The sequence below is a fragment of the Candoia aspera genome, chromosome 5 (assembly GCF_035149785.1).
Source record: "Candoia aspera isolate rCanAsp1 chromosome 5, rCanAsp1.hap2, whole genome shotgun sequence".
NCBI lineage: Eukaryota > Metazoa > Chordata > Lepidosauria > Squamata > Boidae > Candoia > Candoia aspera.
Genome location: NC_086157.1, coordinates 16,892,451 through 16,911,905, shown reverse-complemented (window position 1 = coordinate 16,911,905; position 19,455 = coordinate 16,892,451). Strand labels below are relative to the sequence as shown.

The 19,455-nt window shown below is 40.1% G+C and overlaps 1 protein-coding gene across 1 annotated transcript in view; it reads left to right on the top strand.

The window, feature by feature from the left end:
• Positions 1 to 6,770: 6,770 nt before the first annotated feature.
• Positions 6,771 to 19,455, top strand: part of GPC6 (glypican 6) — an 886,853-nt gene continuing 874,168 nt past the window's right edge. Inside the window, exon 1 of the mRNA XM_063304653.1 lies at positions 6,771 to 7,659. Coding sequence (XP_063160723.1) covers positions 7,497 to 7,659 — 163 coding nt within the window. The 5' untranslated portion in view covers positions 6,771 to 7,496. The remainder of the gene's footprint in view (positions 7,660 to 19,455) is intronic.

Sequence of the window (19,455 nt, the reverse complement as noted above, 5' to 3'; positions counted from 1 at the left end):
TCAATTAACCATGGATTATACTATGCGAATAAGGAGTCTTTCTGTTCCTTGCCCTTTGGGTCATTTTCTCCTTGCCTGGGAAAGAGAAAAATGCAAAGCAGGTTGCAGCAATTGCAAGGAATGGACTGTTCATTTAGTTATCTGCGTGAGAGACCAAGAACATGTGACATCAAAAGCAATGAGTCATGAGACTCATGATGTCACAGTGGATTCAGCCTAAATCTGTTCTGCCTAAGTGTCACTTTATGCTCTTTTCTCCATTTTTATAAAAAAGTCAGTACATCTGCTTCATTTTCTCATTCAGACTATTCCGATACTCAATATTAAAATATAATATTGAATGTATTTTTCCAATATCCCAACATACAGTATACATGTTAAATATATATTTTATATGTAGAATTTACCATTTTTATTAAACATTCCAGTTTTCTTTTTTAGAGTTTTTATGTAACTGTCCTTAATAAATGCTGTATTTTAAATATATATATATACAAATGCTTCTAATATACTTGTTTTTTGTACACAGCTTTCCCTAAGATTCCTCTTTTTTCTTTTTTGGATTCCTCTTTCCCAAAACCAGAAGTGTTTAAAGAGTTTTGAGGTCAAAGCCTTCTGTTCTGACTTCACTGGAAGTGTGCTGATATTAGAGCACACCACTCCAACAGTGAAAAAGCAGTAAGGTCAACATGGCATATTGCAAAGTTGGAATGCTTCCAATAACAGGATGTTTTGATCTTGAAACATTCTGTACATCTCTAACAAAAGTCTGCTTTTTTGGCATTTTTTTGAGAAGAGCTTGATGCACATTTCCATTTGCTGCTGCTAACATAAGCCATGTAATATGAGAGAGAGAGAGAGAGATTTCTTATTAGCAGATCACTCCAATTCACTTTCTCTACTGAATCCTGTGGCAGATTTATTTTATATTCATACCCACAAATTTATTTGATCCATGATCAGAACAATAAAAGATAGCATAATAAAAACTGATTTAAAACCGTATGTAAAATTCTAATGACATAGCATGTAATATAACTCACCCTAGCAAAAATATTTATTCTTCATTAGTGCAGATCTAATTCAGTAATCATTTGTTTGTGTGCTTTAATAGCTGTGACAAAAAAATTAGCTACATTACATGTAACGTTAGGCTTGTTGTCTGATAAGGGAAAGGCTTATCTGATCCTCCTGGCATATGTTCCAAGAAGGGAGGTGGGAGATCAGTGGCCATCTTGATAATATGGGCAGTACAACAGCACATGTTGGGTGGTTTCTATTCTATCTGAATTGCAGGGACAAGTTATTCTGGAAAAAGGAATTTGGGCTAATCTACCACTGAGAACTGCTGTAGGTAAAACACCATGTCTGGATCTGAAAAGGTCGCACTTGTGAGTAGGGGATACAAGTGTGATCAAATATCTACTTGGAACCCATCTAAGGTATTCTAAATGCTCCTTGATATGATATGAAATTAAACTAAGTTCATTCTGTGGTTGAATATCAAATAATCTGTTCTTAATAATTTGTTTATACTCTGAGGACAATAGCTGGGTGGCCAAGAGAAGCACGTTTACTGAAGTTGATCCATCAAAACTAGAGGGATCCACCCTGTTGGGAAAAAAATGGCACTTGAGCCCATAATTAAATATGACTAGCCATGTCTTTTCCTCTACTTTCAGTGATCCTTCTTCAGCGTTAGTGATGCATTTCATACTCATTTAGGTACATAGAAAATTGATTGTAGGAACCTATTCCAGACTGTTTCTGCTTCTGTTCCTAGACCTAGGAGCAGACAGGCAGTAAGGAAAAGAAAAAAATAACACTTGGAAGGGAGCACCCCACTAGAGGGTGACTTGCTACCAGTAGTACTTGATTATGTCATGTTTAAGCAACCCCCACTTGGTAATATATTATTCCTTGTCATACTTAAAGATGCAAAATGACAAATATGTTGTTTCAGTTACTGCTTCAAGCAGACAGTCCTACTGCTGTTTTCTCTCATTCTTTCTTATACTAATGTACTGCTCCCAGTCTACATCAGGAAGCTTTATGAAGTGGACAAGTAAGAAATTTACCATAATTTTGTAGAGTAATTTGCAACTCTGCTTCATACACCTCTATGCAGTTGTTACTAGCAGTTATTTTTTTAAAAAAATAAGAACAGTCGATGTACTTTTTCTTCTAGCCAGCTGAAGAATTCCGATAACATGAAAACATCCAGTCCTTCTGCTTTACAATGTCTTTTTTGTCTCCCCTCCTTCTAGCTCTGAAGTTGTAAGAGAACCAGGAAAAATGGCCAGCGCAGGTGCTGGTCAACACTTGGACCACTCCTCCCTCTTCTGATGTGTATCTTTCTTTGGCCAAGAGGCAACTGGCCGATCCAGCTCTCTCCTTGCCCAAACCTTTGCAGGACTGTTGGTGCTGGCAGGCCTCTTGCACCCCAAGTATCCTCACTTCACATATGAGCCTGGTTATTTCCCCTCAATCTGTGGGCTCCTACAATGAGACGGAGCGTTTCCAGATGCCTTTGCACATACCGTATCACAACTCAAGAGTTACTTAGCACAAGCTCACCAGGGTTCGACATTCTGCTTCTTTTTACTATGGAAGGGTGGATTTCCAATTACTCGGCTTGGTGGGGCATGGAGTGACTTTAACAAACAGATCACAGAGACTCCAAAAACCCTGCAGAAGTTTCCATTTAGGTTTGCATGGCACAACAATATGCCAAAGCAGAGATTCTGGTGCAGAGAAGGCTAGACATGCCCACCAGGCTCTAATATTTGTGACTAGGGCATTTCATTGACAAAAAAATCTGCTGATGGTGAGAACAGAGCAGAATATGATACTGTTCTCTAGAAGGAGAGCAAAAGTGTGTGAGACTGTCCAAATCTGCCTCAAATGTTGAAATTAATCAAACATGCCTAATTGGTTTGTTTTAAATTTGCAATTCAGTCCAGAAAATTGATGTTACTAAGATCAAATTGGAAAATCAAATCAATTCAGAAAAAGTGCATTTGCAAGTACGCAAAAGCTTATAAAACTGCTAAATCACTCCAGATCTTTCTAAATCAATTCAGAAGCGTTGAATTCATCCTGCTAACTGATTTGGAGATTCAGTTCAGAAACTCAAATTGATTAGGAAATTAGATTGAGTTGTTGTTGAATCAAATCTTTGATCTGAATAGTCCCACAGCTCTATTTTCCAGAGGGCGCATTAAATCTCTCCATCCATACCACATCACAGTTCAACAGTAACCCCTTATCACTGCCCTTTTTGTAAGCTAGTGTCACTTTTCAGAAATGCTCTCTTTGGCGGTGATAGGACCGTCTGCAATATTCACCGATGATCTGGGGAGCCTGGCATATCTCCAGCTGCTTAGCCAACAAAGCAATGCTTCCTTACATCCGGCACTGGGCTCATGCACAGCATAGGAAGAACAGTGAATTTCCTGAGTAAAGAAGGGATACATCCTCTCTCCTCCTTAGTCTTTCCACTGATGGGAGTTCTGTTTCATTGATCCATGCTGATGATATATTGCCAAATTTGATTTACTATATGATGCTGGGACGCCACCTCTGTCACTACAATTAGTATAATGCAGTGAAGGAGAAAATAGAACCAGAGGAACAGATAAACAGGGGGAGGAAAGGTTGAAGACTCATGATTATACCTTTGCTGAAGCCACTGCCTTGGCTCTGAGCCAGTTCATGGCTTTGGCTTTGACACAGAAGGACCAGAATTTCTGACAGATCCCTTCAGCACTGCAGACTTGGTTCTTCACTTCAGTCCTAGAAGGAGGTCATACTCTATGCCAAGATTCATTGAATGCTGTTCTCTCTTTCTCTCTCTGGAGGAATCCTTCTCTGTGATAGCACCTGGACTTTGGAATGCTCTCCTTCCTGTCACAGGATGACTCTGATGACATTTTCTAGGCTCCAAGTGATGACTGCTTGTTTCCCGAAGCCATCTGCGGATGAATACTGGATCAATGGCCGTGGGACATTTGTTTCCTTCTTTTCTGTTTTCCTCCACCTTTTAAATAAATATGCTTTTATGCTGCATTAATTATAAGTTAATAATTGGACTGTAAACTGCTTTGGAAGGGGAGTGTATTGAAACAGTTTAGGATTAGATTAAATAATAAACACCCTCTTAAGCAATGTACCAGAAAGCAAATAAAAACACCTGAAGGGGATACATTTGGGAGATATTAAAGGTAATTGGAGATTTTGCATTTGTTCATGTTTTATTTTTCTCTCCTTTTCCCCCAGTGACAGCCCTGTTTTTCTATTTTTGCAAAATTAATATGTCCAAACGTAGGGACATTCTGCTCTAAATAGCCAACTACAGCTTGCATGATGACTTACAGTCCTGAAGTAGACATTCCATTTTTTAACATGCCATAAGTAATGGCAATGCCATTAATACCCAAATGGTGATTGAAGAGGTGACTCAAGGAAGTGAGCCAAGCCACGTGTGGTATAAAGGGTTTGAAGGATGTTGTGGGGGATGCGTGTCTCCTTGGGCTACTTCCATTTATCTCATTAGCTACACTGATCAGAAAAAAAGTTACTCTTTCTTCCTGTGCTTTTAACATCCATCATTGTGCTGAAATAATGCTTATATCTACTGTATGTTGAAATAACACAGACACCTCCTAATCTCTGCAAATTAAGCCACTGCCAGGAGCAGAACTGAGGGTGGGGGTGGGATGGGACCCTACTTGTAGTCATTCTTAGTTTGCAGCTTTGCTTTCACTTCTGTTCTTTAAGTTCAGAACCCACATTTACACAAAAGATGAAGGAGGAGATCCGATATAGCTGTTATATTATTTTGTATGGTGGTAAATCAATGAGGACAGTTTCTCTTGCTTAATTTTACTGTATCAGCTCCTGTTAAAGGCACAGGAGTAGGAAAAAAAGAATGGCGGCCTTGATTACTCCCATCTGTTCTTTTTAAGGGAAGAGAAGCCAAAGTTCTGTGTGTGTGTGTGTGTATCAGGCATTTGCCAAAGAAAGCCTCCCCCACAAAAAACTATCTTTAAAACGGGAGCATGGTCCTAGGTTTCCTAAAAATATAGTGGTGAAGGCAGGTATTTTTTTCTCTCTAATATTCCTTAATGGGCAGTTGCTTACATTCAGGCTCCATTTTCCTTTCACATAAATACCATAGTTGAAAAGGCATCCTTCCATCAGCATCCTCTTTCATTCTGAGATATGTGGTAACTGACCCTCATTGCTTTGCTTACCTGTACTCTAATTTTAAAGGGTTATCATCGCTTAAAAGGACATCATGTTTGGTAAAGTCGAGGACCAGCAGAAAAGAGGAAGACCTTCAATGCGATGGATTGATACAATTACCACAACAATGGATGCAAACATTGGAACAGTCAGGCATATGGCACAAGACCGAACAGCATTTTGTTCTGTCATACATAGGGTCGCCATAAGTCGTAAACGACTTGAAGGCAACTAACTACATCAGGTCTGGGCTGTGAACATCTATTCAGCCACTCGATGGCAGCAAAGAGCACAGAACACTCTGGCTCTTTGCTGCCCTCCAAGGTTCAGGTGAAGGTTTGCATCCCAGATCTGGTAGGGAGAGAGGTCCAAGGGCAGCTGGGCAGCTGAAGCGGGGGAGGGAGGAGCAGCTATGACACCCAGGGTCCTTTCTGCCCAAAGAAGGCAAACTTGAGACCTTTGCTTCCTCTTGGTTTTCTTCAGGTGCGTGAGGAAGCCCTTAGGAAAGGGAAAAATAACAGCTATTCTTCGATTTCTCAGCCCTGCAGCTGGGTGGATTGGGCCTTTCTTGGTCACCTTCCATGATTGCACAAGTGTTTAGGTAATATAAAGTCTCCTTTCTGTTGAACTTAAGTTTAGCTGGACTCTTGGTGACCTCATGGACATGCCCATCAAGTTTTCTGGACTCCTATTCAAAAAAGATTTGCCTCTGGCTTCTTGTGGGATGTTTTTCAACTTCCAGTGTAGCCTCCAGCCCAAATTTCTCAGCTCCCACCACACTTGGAGCCTGGGCTGAAACAGGGTTGGGAACTTTGGGGTAAATTGAGCCATTCTCTCTCTGGCCCTGGCCCTCTTCTTTGCTCATCTGACTTGTCTTAGACAGTCTCTGGTGGGGGAAGGAATCCAGGGGGCTTGGACACCCACACAGGGCTGGGCAAGGTAGCCTTTCCCAAACCAACCTGCCTGTCACACCTCTGGAAGACACCCAGTGATGGGAAATAGCTGGTTTGGCCTTGTGGACCCCAATGGTCGCCCCAGAAGATTAGCAGAAAGAGGAGGGAGATGCAGCCACGGCCTTCTCTTCCCATCACCCTTCCCAGTCGGCCTCTCGAATGGGGGAACTCTGCTGGAAGAAGGAGGAGGTGAAGTTGCTCCTGAGCTGCTTTTCCTTTAAAACGAGGCAGGCGGTCTGAAGCCGCCCTTCAGCGTCGCTGTCAGGCTCCTGCTCCCAACCTGTCGTTTTCCAGATGTGCTGAACCTGGTCCCGTCCAGAGGGCACCAGGTTGGAGGTGCCCGGTGAGGCCCAGAATCCGGTAGGGAGCTCGCGTCTGAAGCGGGCATCCTTCCGAGGCAATCTCTGCCCGCAGCCAAAGGCGTGTGCGGCCGGAACGCGGCGGCTTCTCGCCTGGCCGTGGGCCGAAGAGAACGTCCATCCCCGTTATTCCCGGGAGGAGAGGCGTTCTCCCCCCGCCCGCCCGACGACTCTGTTCCATTTGGGGAAGGGGGTCCAGAGAAGGGGGAGAGAAAATCCAGCCCGGGTTTTCCTTCCCGCCTCTCTCCAGTAAGCCGGCTCCGCAATTTGGAGCACGTTTCGCTCGCGCTGCGTGTGCGTCTCCAGCTTTTTGCCTGCTCGCCCGCTCCTGGTCGCTGCGCGCGGCGGAGCAGAGGCTTCCCTCGGATCTCCTCCGCGGCGAGTCCCCCTTCCTTGATGTCTGCCTCTCACCAACGCGACCGCGTCGCCGCGCCAGCCAATCCTCTCTTTCCCGCGCAGCGCTTTCTCCGCTGCCTTCAACCCGAACGCGGCTCGGCGCCTCGCGGATTGCGGCTTCTCCCCGCTCGACAGGACGCCCGTGGCCCCGCTGAGCTGGCCCTGAACCTTGGGGGACTTTAACGACCCCGGCCGAGGAGCGGCAGGGGTAGCGGGAGAAGGGGAGCGCGGCGGCGGCGCGGCTATTGCACCCTTCCGCCCAGCCTCTCTCCCCAGCCGGCTGCTCAAAGTTTGCGGGGCTCGCTCGAGGAGGTTTGCTTTGCGCGTAGACACGCGGGAGGGGTCTTTGAGAAGGCACTTCGCGCTGGAGGGCTCCGCTCGGCGCCTGGAGGAGGAGGAGGAGGAGGAGGAAGGAGAAGAGGAACCATTCCCGGGGATTTATTGTTCCAGTGGATTTGGCGTCTCTCCCTGTTTTTTAAAACCAAGCGGATCGATTCTTTTTGGGCAGGGTTTTTCCCTTTTAAAAAAATTGGGGGGCGCCATGGTTCCTGGGATGGGGGCGCTGCTCTGGGCTCCCCTCGGGCTGTTGCTGTCGCTTCGGGCCGGAGCTGCTGACATGAAAGCTCGGAGCTGCGGCGAGGTGAGGGAGGCGTACAAAGCGAAAGGCTTCAGCCTGGTTAACATCCCTTATCAGGAAATCGCAGGTAAGCCACCTGGGCGGGAGGCGGGAGGCGGGTGGGCGCTGGGCGAAAGCCCCTCTCCGGCGCATCTGGGTGCCTTGGCAGCGGCGCTGGGGCTTCCTCTTCGCTTTGCCCGCCTTCTCGGCACCCGCTCGGCACCCGCCGGGCTCGTGTTTTCCCTGGATCTCCCTCTTCCCTTCCAAGGAAGAGAGCAGCGATGCCTCTTCCCCTCCGAGCTGGTGAAGGGAGAGGAGAGGCTTGGCAATAGGCTTTCTTTCTTTCTTTCTTTCTTTCTTTCTTTCTTTCTTTCTTTCTTTCTTTCTTTCTTTCTTTCTTTCTTTCTTTCTAGCAGAAGTTTTTAGCTGGCTTCGAAGAATTTAGCAGCTGGAATACAAGTGGCTAGTCTCTCCTACAATCTTGGTAATGGTGGCCATGAGTCTAACATTAATTGAGGAGCTCCCGGGACTATTGAGCTCATGGATAAAATTCTTCTGCTCAAAACTCAAGGAACCTGACAGGGTTTCAACTTTTTAGCTGTCTACAACCGGTAACAATTGTCTTTTGCCAGTAGGGTGCGCTCTTTATCATTCAGGAGTTCTGCTCCCTCTGTTTGGCAAAACACCTGGAAAAGATGCCCTGCTTCCTACACCTGAGAAAGAGACATTGAAAACACTGAACTCTTGGAAGTAAAACAAAACTGGTATGATTGTAGATAAGTTATTGTGAAGGACATGCCCCACTGCAAGTCTGCCTTGAAATATTCTCTCTCTCTCTCTCTGTGTGTATATACACATTTATATTTATTTGTTTGTTTGTTTATTTTTCTGTATGTATATATGTCCCTTTTCTTTTTGCACAATTATGGCACAGTATGTGAGGTTTTGGGCTTGGGGTTTTTTCTCTCTTTTTCACCGTAAGCCAGCTGTGTCCAAGCTGTATTCTTCATATGTACAGGGACAACTTTAAGTTTCCTTGGCAACAAGAAATGATAGGAGTTGTAGTCCCATTATGCCTGGGAGCTGCTGTACTGCTATCATTGTTGCCTCTCTTGGTCTCAGTTGAATTAATGCATGACTAAGGGAAAAAAAAAGGTGTGTGTGTGAAAGGGTACTAGAACAAATGGATGAAACTTGCTCAATTTCCAAAACTGAATTAAGCCACTCATTGATATACACCAAGTGTATGCCAGCTTCCAGTGAGTCTCCCATAGGGATGAATAGTATATTGTAATAAAACTGATTGATTTTTTTAAAAAAAATTGGATGTACTAACCATTTTTAGAATCCCTTTAAAACAGAAACAAACATCTGAATTTATTAATTTAAAATGAATTGGGCCCTTCTAAGTCACCACATGTTAATTGGTTTGGTCAATTTCATTTGAAGTGATTTGAGGAGCGTTGTGAGCTAGACACTCCTTTTCCTGTTTGTGCACGATGTTTTTAGGGCTGAATTAGATGTGGCATTAATTGTGTAAACACAATTCATTCACACTTTAAGTAAGCAAACAGAAACTTCAGCTCAGATGCTGCTTACTGGTTACAATGGAGCGGGAATAAAGATTTCTTTCTTGAGGTATAATGCAGCTTGGGAAAGATTTTCCTTAACATAAATAATTAGTCTTATTCCCTTCCCTGCAGTGCTAACATTTTCCAGGGCCTTCTCTTGTTATGTTTTAAAATATGCATGGCAATTGTATCCATATTTGCTTGTGGCCCCTCATAATGAGACCTTTGTACATTTATTGAGACATAGTTATAAACTAGCAAAACAATCCATGCAGTTCTCAGAAAATGTACAGTTATGTGCAGTATACTTGTTATGCCCTGTATACATTAACTAGGGAGAAAACCTCTGGTTTCTGTATTTAGGATTGCAGACTAATATTGATTTGCACAACTTTTCTCAATCAATGGAGGCTGTAGGATTCTCACAGAAACTGAGGCTAGATGTGTTAGTGTTCTGTCTCAGAGCTGTTGTTTTGCACGTGAGTAGAAACATGGCAGTCATAAATTGTGACTGAGTGCTGATCTGTCCTGACTTGGCATGTGGCACTGCCTTTCAGGTCATGGGTTCAGCCTGCAGCTATATACAGTAGATTAAGTCTGGGTTGACAAAATATAAAGCTGTAGCTGGCATAAGCTGAAATACAGGTAGCTGGATGAATAATTCTTCAGCATCTCTAAGAATAGTTTGAAAGATGCAAATCACATCCTTTCAAGGTTTTTTTTTTAAAGCTATTGGAACATTGAGTAATTTGTTTATTCAATTCTTCATTGCATTAATAATCCATTGGGCTGCAAAAGAGTGAGCTGTATGGTTGAGTGTGGCTCCCTGGTCCAAGTCCAACATTTTAACAGTTATACTATAACTGAGAATATAAATAGCATTGCTGGGCAATGGCGGTGGCAGGGGGGGGTGAATTCATTTTTCCTACTTACGAGGTTTCATTATTGCATTATTGTAACACCAAAGTATCTCACCCACCTGGCTGGGATGGAGCTGTGTTTTTCTATTCCCCCAGCCCTTTCTAATGAACTTCACATACTGTACACAACCTGTCCAATTTAATCACTTGTGCCAAAATTCAGTTGCCTGGCATGCTCTAGACTCAACCACAGATCTGAGCCACCCTGTCCTTGCTTATACTTAGAGTCTGGGCTGACCTGGACCATTTCAGGGAAAAACAGAAGTATGTTTGTATTGAGTAAAATCATGCCCTTTTTGAAAGTGGCTGGAAGAGAAATATTAGCAGAGCTAATTTGCTTAAACCAAATTGGAATTCTGGAACCAAGGTGGAAAAGTAAGCAACAGAAATAGAGAGCTGTACTTGCAGTAATGTTAAAATCCTTGTGTTCTGTTCTCATTCTTCCTCTCTTTTTCTGCCCCACCATTTCCCCTTCAAGTTGCTAATCAATTACAGCAGGGATTTCTTCAGGCTGAATCCAACAGTGTATGGATTCTCAGTCAAGTTTTCCCTTCAGTAACTGTTCTGTTCTTTTAAGTCAGAGATAGAGGATGTCCTCTTTACTCTGTTCCTTCTTTATTTTTTATTTTCAAAAGTATTTCTGTTTAACTAGCTTGGATGCCTAGTGACATTTTCATCCAATAAACCTCAGATTCCACTCCCCCCCCAGCTCCTTTGGTTTAGAGATGGCTCCCACCACAAAGCCTGAAAAAGCTGCAGTAATTGATGTTGAAGTATTCGCAAAGTAGTGGAAATAAGTGGTGGGAAGACTAATAATCAGCCTTTGGTTTAAATAGCGACATTAATCACTGTTAAATCCGATATTACTTTTCAACTTTGTCTTAAGACTACACCACCATCAGCTCCCCTCTGTGGTGTGTTGAATATGAAATTGCTGCTAACCCAAGTGGATTCTTTTCTTTTTATTAAGCTTCATTGACTTTTTGGTTCCGTGGGTTTAACTCCAGTTGATGCAATTTAATGGAAACATTTCAGTTTGATTATATCTATTTGAGGGAGAGGTTGGGTTGTTTTAAGGGAATATAATTAGCGGTATGGTCTTTTGTGCTTAGCACTGAGTGCTTTGATTAGAGGAAAACTAGCTTGGAAAAGACACTTGGGCATTAAATGTTGCGATTATTATTTTGCCACCACCTGCGATAATTCTTTTGTGACCGCCCACAGCCAATCTAACCAGTTAATGAAGATGTGTTCTGTGTATCTGTTTTTGTTACTCCTTATGCAGGTTATATATAAATCAATTAATTCAGATGTGTGTGTGCAACTTTAATGATGCACTAGGTTTTGGAGAATCTGAAATTAATAGAGTATGAACAAATAACTGCCTATATCTTTCCTTTCTTTTAATATACACTTCTGGGTGCATATTACTTTTTGTTAAGGTGTACATTCTTAGATGCTCAAAAAGTGTTCCTAAGATAGGACACCTATTAAAAACAGATTGGCTTATTCATCAGATAACATAAGTGGGAGAAATTGAGAAGAAGGTTACTTTGGTTAGAATAAGACCAGGGAAAGTTGTTGGGTTTTTTTTTGGTGGAACAAGACTAAAAAAAAGTAAGGGATAATCTAGACCTTCTGTGCCTCCTTGAAATAAGGCATATACCACTTTGTGTTGTTTCCTAGAAAACCACATGGCTATGTGGACACCAGAAATCAAGCTTGATTCAAGAGAATCTTAATATTTACTATCTTCTCTAGAGGGTGAAAGGAAGACATTCTTAAAAAAGGGTAGAAGGCAACTTGTGCTTTAATTTATAGTAGCAATACCTTTGAAACAAAACACACATAGCTGAATCGTAATGGAACTTTTAAAGTATTTTTTGTAAAGTCCCTTGAGGATATAAACTGTTTAAAAAGCTCAGTTACCCAAACACTTGCATTCTTTTTGATTTTTCGCATCCAAGATTTTTCAAGAGTTTTTATGCTAGATGATACAGCACAGTGTTGTGTATAACTGTTTATGATTCAGTATTTGTGATATTTTCTGCATTCTATTATACTGATGTTAAATTGTTAGGTGTAACTTTTTATGTGCCAGCTAGCAAATTTTGAAACAGAACACATACATCTAAATCTGTTCAGGGATTTCTGCATGAGGAATCTGCAGTGTTGCAAATTCCTTTAGAGTCCTGGATGGCTAAGCAACATTTTCATTCTGCAGAGGCCCCTTGTAGCAGAGAATTCTACAGGAGATTTTCAAATTCTCTCTCTCTCTGTCCTCTGAAATACATACGGGTCATGCTGCAAGACAGCAATTCTAAAAATAAAAACAATGCTACAAGACAGTGGACAAAAAAGAACAAATTCAGTGTTCAAGGCAAATCAAAGTCCAGACCTAAACCCTGTCGGAGTCTTGTGGCAGGCTCTGAAATGAGCAGTTCATGGTAGAAAACCCTCAAATATTACTGAGATGAAGCAGTTTGCCGTGGAGAAATGCACAAAATTCCTACACAGATTGTAAGACACTAATTACCAATTATGGGTAACTGTTTGGTCACAGTTATTGCAGTTAAAGGTGGTGCAACGAGTCACTCATCTAAGGAAACCATTAGATTTTTACATTGGCACATTGCATGTTGGATGACTTTATGACATTAAGTGAAAGAAGCATCAGACTTGATCACTCAGATGCCTTAGATATATTAGTAGGACCTTTATGAGGGTTTGGTAACAGTTGGTGGCAAAGGTAACGCAAAATTTTTAGAAAGTCCAAAAGGGAAAAAAAGATATTTTTCCCAGAACTGTAACATAGAAAGTAGTTGTTCTGTGTTTATTGGCCCACAGAAATTAGCTTTGAAATGAAATTATACTGACAATATTTGTCTTTTATAAATTAATATTGATCAGCTTGCTTAAAGGTAATTGCAATTACCTTTAAATAAATTGTAATTCTATTAAAGAAAACAAGTAAATTAGGACATACTTGAAATGATAATTTCAAAAATAACACTTGGTTAGAGTATCTTGGAATGAGAGTTAAAGTAGCAGAACCTTTTGTAAGAGGTAGTATTATAAATAAAATGGAAGAGGAGAAATTGAAATCTAGGGGAATTTTTGGTTAGGTAGAATACATGCTTTTGTATCTTTGTGTAGGTCTGGAGAACACTTGAGTCTAAAACTTTGGATATCCACTATCTGTTATATAAAAATTATTTTATTTACTTTATTGATATAATCCCATAATGCAAATTCTCTGGGCAGCTCATAGAATGCTAAACAAGATGGAGTTGTAGGCTCACTTGGCATAAAGCAACATCCTATATTAAATGTTTAGAATAAATACTGGATCAAACTTCAGAGGTTCCTTAGTAACCTTCATCTCTTGCTAATCTATATAAAATACTTGGTTTTAAGATTATGGGTTTTAATTATTGATTTTATATATTATTCAGCTGTCGGAAGCTACACAAGCAGCAAAGGGCTTTCCATATTTTCTAATTCTTCCGTTCTACCAATATCCAACATGGGGTGTATAGGATGAACCAGTCTTCTCTGACTTGAGAGTGTGCACTTTTTTCACACGTTCTTTCTTGTCAAAGAGGAAAGTCAGCTTGTTCACAGCATAGTCAAGTGGAGGTTCAAGCATCTTACATTTTATTGATTTAGGGCAATTCACTTTAACATTGATACTAAAGAAATGGATCTGAACCAGCTTTAAAGCAGATATGAATCATTTATTTTATATATTGACAGTTTTTGGCATGTTTGTCTGTCCAAGCAACAGTATAAAAAATGTAATGCAGTTTCATAAGGCTAGTTCATTCCCATTCCAGCTGAGAATATTTCTGTGTAACTGTCAATAAATCATGTTCATAATAAATTATAATTGAAAACTAGGAATGTATAAAGCTGAAGTTTTTCCCTTAATGGAAATCTCCAGTGGGACACACTGGAACATATTTATTTTAGCTAATCTGCTTCTATCTCTTTAATTCTCTCTTCAGAAAACTGTTTTTGAAGCTTGGAGAAGTCTGTTTGATACACATAAAATTGATTTAAAAGATTATTTAATGATGTAAATGTGCTTTTGAATTAGATTCTATTTGGGGGGGTATATATCATTATATGAAGAATTATAAATTTTTAATGCATGGGAAATAACCAAGATGATCATTATTCAATAACTCTGCAATTACAATCTTGAATTATAGGTATCAATTGGTACTTAAGTGACACAAGTTGAGGTTATAAGATGCCTCAAATCCCCCCAAATTGGAATATAAACTATACATTTTATAATCCATGGCATGTAAAATGGACGGTTTTGCTCACTTTTCTACACTCTGATCAATTAACAAATCAGAGCCCAAGTACACATAATTTTGTTTTAGCCTTTCTAATGAGAAAAGCTTCAGGTATAAAAATTTAGAGATTAAATTTATGGGCATCTGATTGTATTTTTTTTTTGCTTGTAGTAGTAATTGGTTCGATGCTACCTCTAATGCAGTTTTATATGTCTGTAGGAAGTGAGTGTGGATGGATTGTGGAACCCTTAAATTTCTGTTTGATGAATTATTAATGTATGTGAAATTTTAGGGAATGAATAAATCTTGTTGGGATGTATCAGATGTATTTTCTTAGCAACCTCAGGCAGCATGGCCAATAGTGATAGATGCTGAGAGATGTAGTTCAGCAGATAAAATAAGTGTGAGAGATTGTGGAAAGTCGGTATAGAGTCAGCTGAAAGATTATCTCAGAAATGGCAACTCAACTGCAGTTGAGAGATCTGGAAAAACTGCCTCAAAAAGATTCCACCTTAATTAACACACTATAAGTGGCAAATTCTTATTACAGTTTCTTAAATCTGTATTTTTCCCAGTCTAACATTAAACATCCGTTACTGAGATCTTGCTTCCTTGGACTTGCTAGCTAAGGTAAATGGAGATTGATGAAAAGCTACACACACGCATCCATGATCCAAGATGACTTCATATAGTGGTGGCTCAGAGATTGTCTGTAAGGAAAGAATAACACATAATTTAGTGGTGGGTGGGAGATAATGTAAATATACATTATAAATATTAAAGCAGTTTAAATGCAACAATTATTTCTAAATGAGTTTACATTGTAAAAGGAGTTGATATGATGATTTAAAAAACAAATGTATAGATGTGGACATATTTAATTAACTGGTGGTATAAATTCTAAGTGAAATTTTTTCTTAAAATTTATTGTCTTCTGTACTAGGAACCATTATTTGTTACTGCTGAGCTTTTTGGAAATTGCTTTTATTTCCTTGTGTCTCTCTCTCCTTTGTTGGCAGATACACTCAGGAGAATGTTGCAAACTTCTCCTGTTACTTATTCATTAAGGGAATTTTAAACCATTGCCAAAAGTGTATTTTGGCCATTGAACCCAATTACCACACTATAAAACCTCTTCCAATTAAAAAAGAAAATATTGACACACATAAAGCATGCAGATTTAAAGTATTCAAGTAATTTCTTAGGGGAATAGCAAAAATAATTATCTAATTATCTTAGCTGGGGGAAATTAGTAATTCAGTTCAAAATCTAAAAAGAACAAACTGCAAAGTCAAAAAGAGAAAAAGGCAAGCTCTTCCCCTCACTTCTTGGGGATTGGTAGTGAGATCAGCCTCTAATTTGGAGGCAGAAATTCTTCCTGGAGATGGAAGAGACAGTTTAAAAAGTTATAGTCCCATTGGACATGTCTAGAGAGTTCCTGGAGAGGAGGGGTAGTCTGAATCCAGGTCACAGAATAAAGAAAACAAGGAAAGGGGCTAAAAGGAGGGACCACAGCAATGGGAAGTCTCTGCAATGTCTTCGTTTGCCCTTCCTTGCGTGTTACTCAGCGCTAAACCACACCTTTGCACTGCAACCCTTGAAAAACCTCCCCTCATTTCTATCTCTGCAATCCTGTTTACTCATCCAGGAGAGAGTCACAGAGCTTGGCTAGTCTAAACTGATCCAAAACAGAGACACTTTTCTGTGGTCTGTAGGAATCATCATGCTGCTGGACCAGAACCAAGTCAGAAGAATGCACTTCTTTGTAGGGCTTTGCAACACTTCAAATTCAAAGAAGAAAAGGTACTTCAGAGCATTTGGGGGCAAACATATAACACTTATTGTCAACTCCTTTAGTCAAATATTTTCCCTAAATGAAGCTGATGCAACAAGGGCAGTCACATAATCCAGGACATTGGATCTGCTTTCAGTATTTGCTAACAGGTCTTAAGAGAGCACCTTGCATGTGCTGAAGCACCTTTTTGCATTCAAAGCTGAAGCACCAACACAGTTGTATTCTACACTCCATTGTTGCCTTCTTGACTTTCTGACTCACCTGTCAGACTTTTCTCCTGACAGTCTGGACAGGCAACAGTTAAGCTCAGGATCAAGAAGCTAAGAGCCCTGATTAATAGTATTCATTAGCAGGAACATTAAGATGATCACACAAGAATTCCAGCCCATTTAAGACAACAGTATTCTTGCCCCTGCTTCTCATGTGAGGAGGACAGTGGCTACAGTTGCAAAATATGCAAGTGTCTCCAGCTATTTTAAGAGGCTGGACATCTAGCAATAAAGGAAACAGAGTGGAGTACATCACAACTGGCTTTACTTACCAAAACAAAGAATCATCCTGGAATGATGATTTTCCGGGAGAGGGGGCAAAAAAATATGATCCAGAAATATTTGATGTTTGCTTTTTGATTGGCTGGGAAACCCGCTCTTGACCCTGTATATTGATAAAACCAATATGATAAAACCAATTATCCAGGTGTTTCCCTGCAGATATGCTTATCACACTTAGGTATTCAGCAATTCAATTAATTAAAATTCCAATTCATTCTTTACTCCAGGAAAAAAAAACTTATCTGTAGAAATGAAGCTAACAGAGTGAAACTGTTTATGTAGAGCATCCTTTCTTAACTAAGAGTGGCCTTTCTACCTTTTGGTTACTGTTGTGATGGGATTATTTTTTAAAGAATTCCAAGCCTGACATTTAAATCTATTTTTACAACTTTAACAGAAAGGTGCTATTCTGCATCATTATTGGCTATATCAGTTGAATTTAAACTTCTTCAAGAGGAGAATTAACATTCAGTGTTTCTTAGATTAAATAAGATAAGCATTTACCTGGAAATAAATCCCACTGAATTCAGCAGAATTTATTTCTGAGCAGGTGTGATTGACTGCAGAAACACCCTTTGCCTTGGAAGTCCCAGTGAGATTCCCCCAGTAATAAAATTCATGAACACAATATCCCCTTTCAAATAGGGCCATGTTCAGAAGCATTCTGCGTTAGCTCAGAACCCACTAAAATCATCAATATGGATTAAATGGCAATAATCTGCATATCACAGCCACCTCTGTCATGCAAGCACACTAACTTACTGGAAAAGAATAGACGTGATTTTCCTCACTGTTCTTACACTGATTTTTCCTTTTGTTCATGAGGTAAGTTATAGGCTGGCTATGCACACCACAGTTAACCCACTAACAGTGCCACTAGCTCAGTAATAGTGTCTTACCTTTGGGTGTGACAGAACCCTGTGTCATACCAACCAGATCATTTTGTATAATATAGAGTTTCTGTTCAGTTCCTTCAGCTCTACCTAACCAGCTCTTGTAGCAGAAGAGTGCTAATGAAGCTTTGACGTGCTAAGACACCTTTTCTCATTGCCCAGGAAACAGTGGATGTGTCTTTGGTGACATGTTCTGGGTTGCCAGGTCTCCACAGTGAATTTTGTAATGGAGTGCCTTCCATTTTCAGCTGCTGTTTATCTCTTTTTAAGACCTGACAGGTTGTGACTTAAACACTGCCTCATATTGACTAGGTTTTGATATTTTAATAGTGCTACTAACAATTACAATTGTTTAGGGCTAAAATTTCCCCTGTTTTTCTCCATACTAAGTTATGATGCTTACTCAATATGTTTGCCCTGCTATTGACATGATTAAGTGTGTCATTCAAACCCAGCCATGCTGTAGTTTCAGTGGTAAGTTTAGTGTAACACGGGTAATGACGCATGATTCAGCTGTAATTGGGTGTAAGAGAACTATATCTGCTACTTCTCTTCAGGTCAAGTTGTCCTCACACATAAGTTCTGAGCATACAGTATGCAGCAAAATCATGTCAGTAATTCACTCCTTTTAAAATGGTGTGTTTTGGCTTTAATTTCTGTTACATTGTTGAAGACTTTTTTATATTGTCACCCAGCAATAGGCCTTGGGGGTATTTTGAATTTTTTGAAAGACATATCATAAAAAAAGTACAACTATGTTTTCCATGGGAAAAGCTGATTGCCAATATTCATAAGTATGTTGAGATTTCTAAACTGCAGTATCTTGGCCACATCTCTGGCCATCTATATTAAACCTAATTGAAAGTCATGAAGCTAAAATAAATAATCTTATTATTTATTGCAGTATCATTTTTAAAGAAAATGAATGGCAGTTTGTCCTCTTATAGTACAGACAAACTGCTTCTCATCTTAGCTCTACCTGAAGGGCCATTCTGAAGTTAGGAATTTATCTATAGATACAGAATTTGTATTTGTTGTGTAGTTAATGAGAGAAACACTTCCCATGGCTGTCTAGAAAAGGTCATCCTACTGCTCAGTTTCTTGAAAATCATAATGAAATGCTTTTAACAGGAAGTGTTAGATATGCGCGTGGAAGCTCTAAGTCAGTGTTTCTCAACGTTGGCCATTTTAAGATGTGTGGATTTCATGCTGGTTGGGGAATTCTGGAATTTGAAGTCCACACGTCTTAAAATGGCCAGCTTTGAGAAACACTGCTCTAAGTCATCCAAAGAGGTAAAGAAAATGTACATGGGATTTGTGTTGTAAGACACATGCATTGTTTCTGTTTTCACGCACCATCTCTGCTTTAATTGTGGTATGACATCTGGAGAGCCATGGACTAAAGCAGACTGTTTGCTTCTTTACAAAAACTGAATGCTTCCATCCTATGCTCTCTACCCCATCTGTACCCCCCACTCCAATTGTATTTTATGCAGCTATGTTTTTCTACTAAACAAAACAATAAACAACAGAACAAAATACCCCAAGGATTTATAAGACTACAACTACTTTTTCCCCTGCTAAATGCTAACATGCCAAAACCAAACAGCTATGTACTTTCCTTCTTATTTCATCCTAAGGTTTCTTGTTCTGTTCCAGAGACTTGGTGATGCTCAAAGACCAAACAGGTCAAGCACTGTGTTAAAAGGCTGGAACATTCTCTTTTGTAAGTCTACAATGAAGTGTACATTAATTTCATTCACTGTATATTACCAGTTGGCTCTCATAAAAGGGCAACTTTGGCAGAATGTACAGTTACCTGCAAATGGCAAGTAACAAGTGATCAG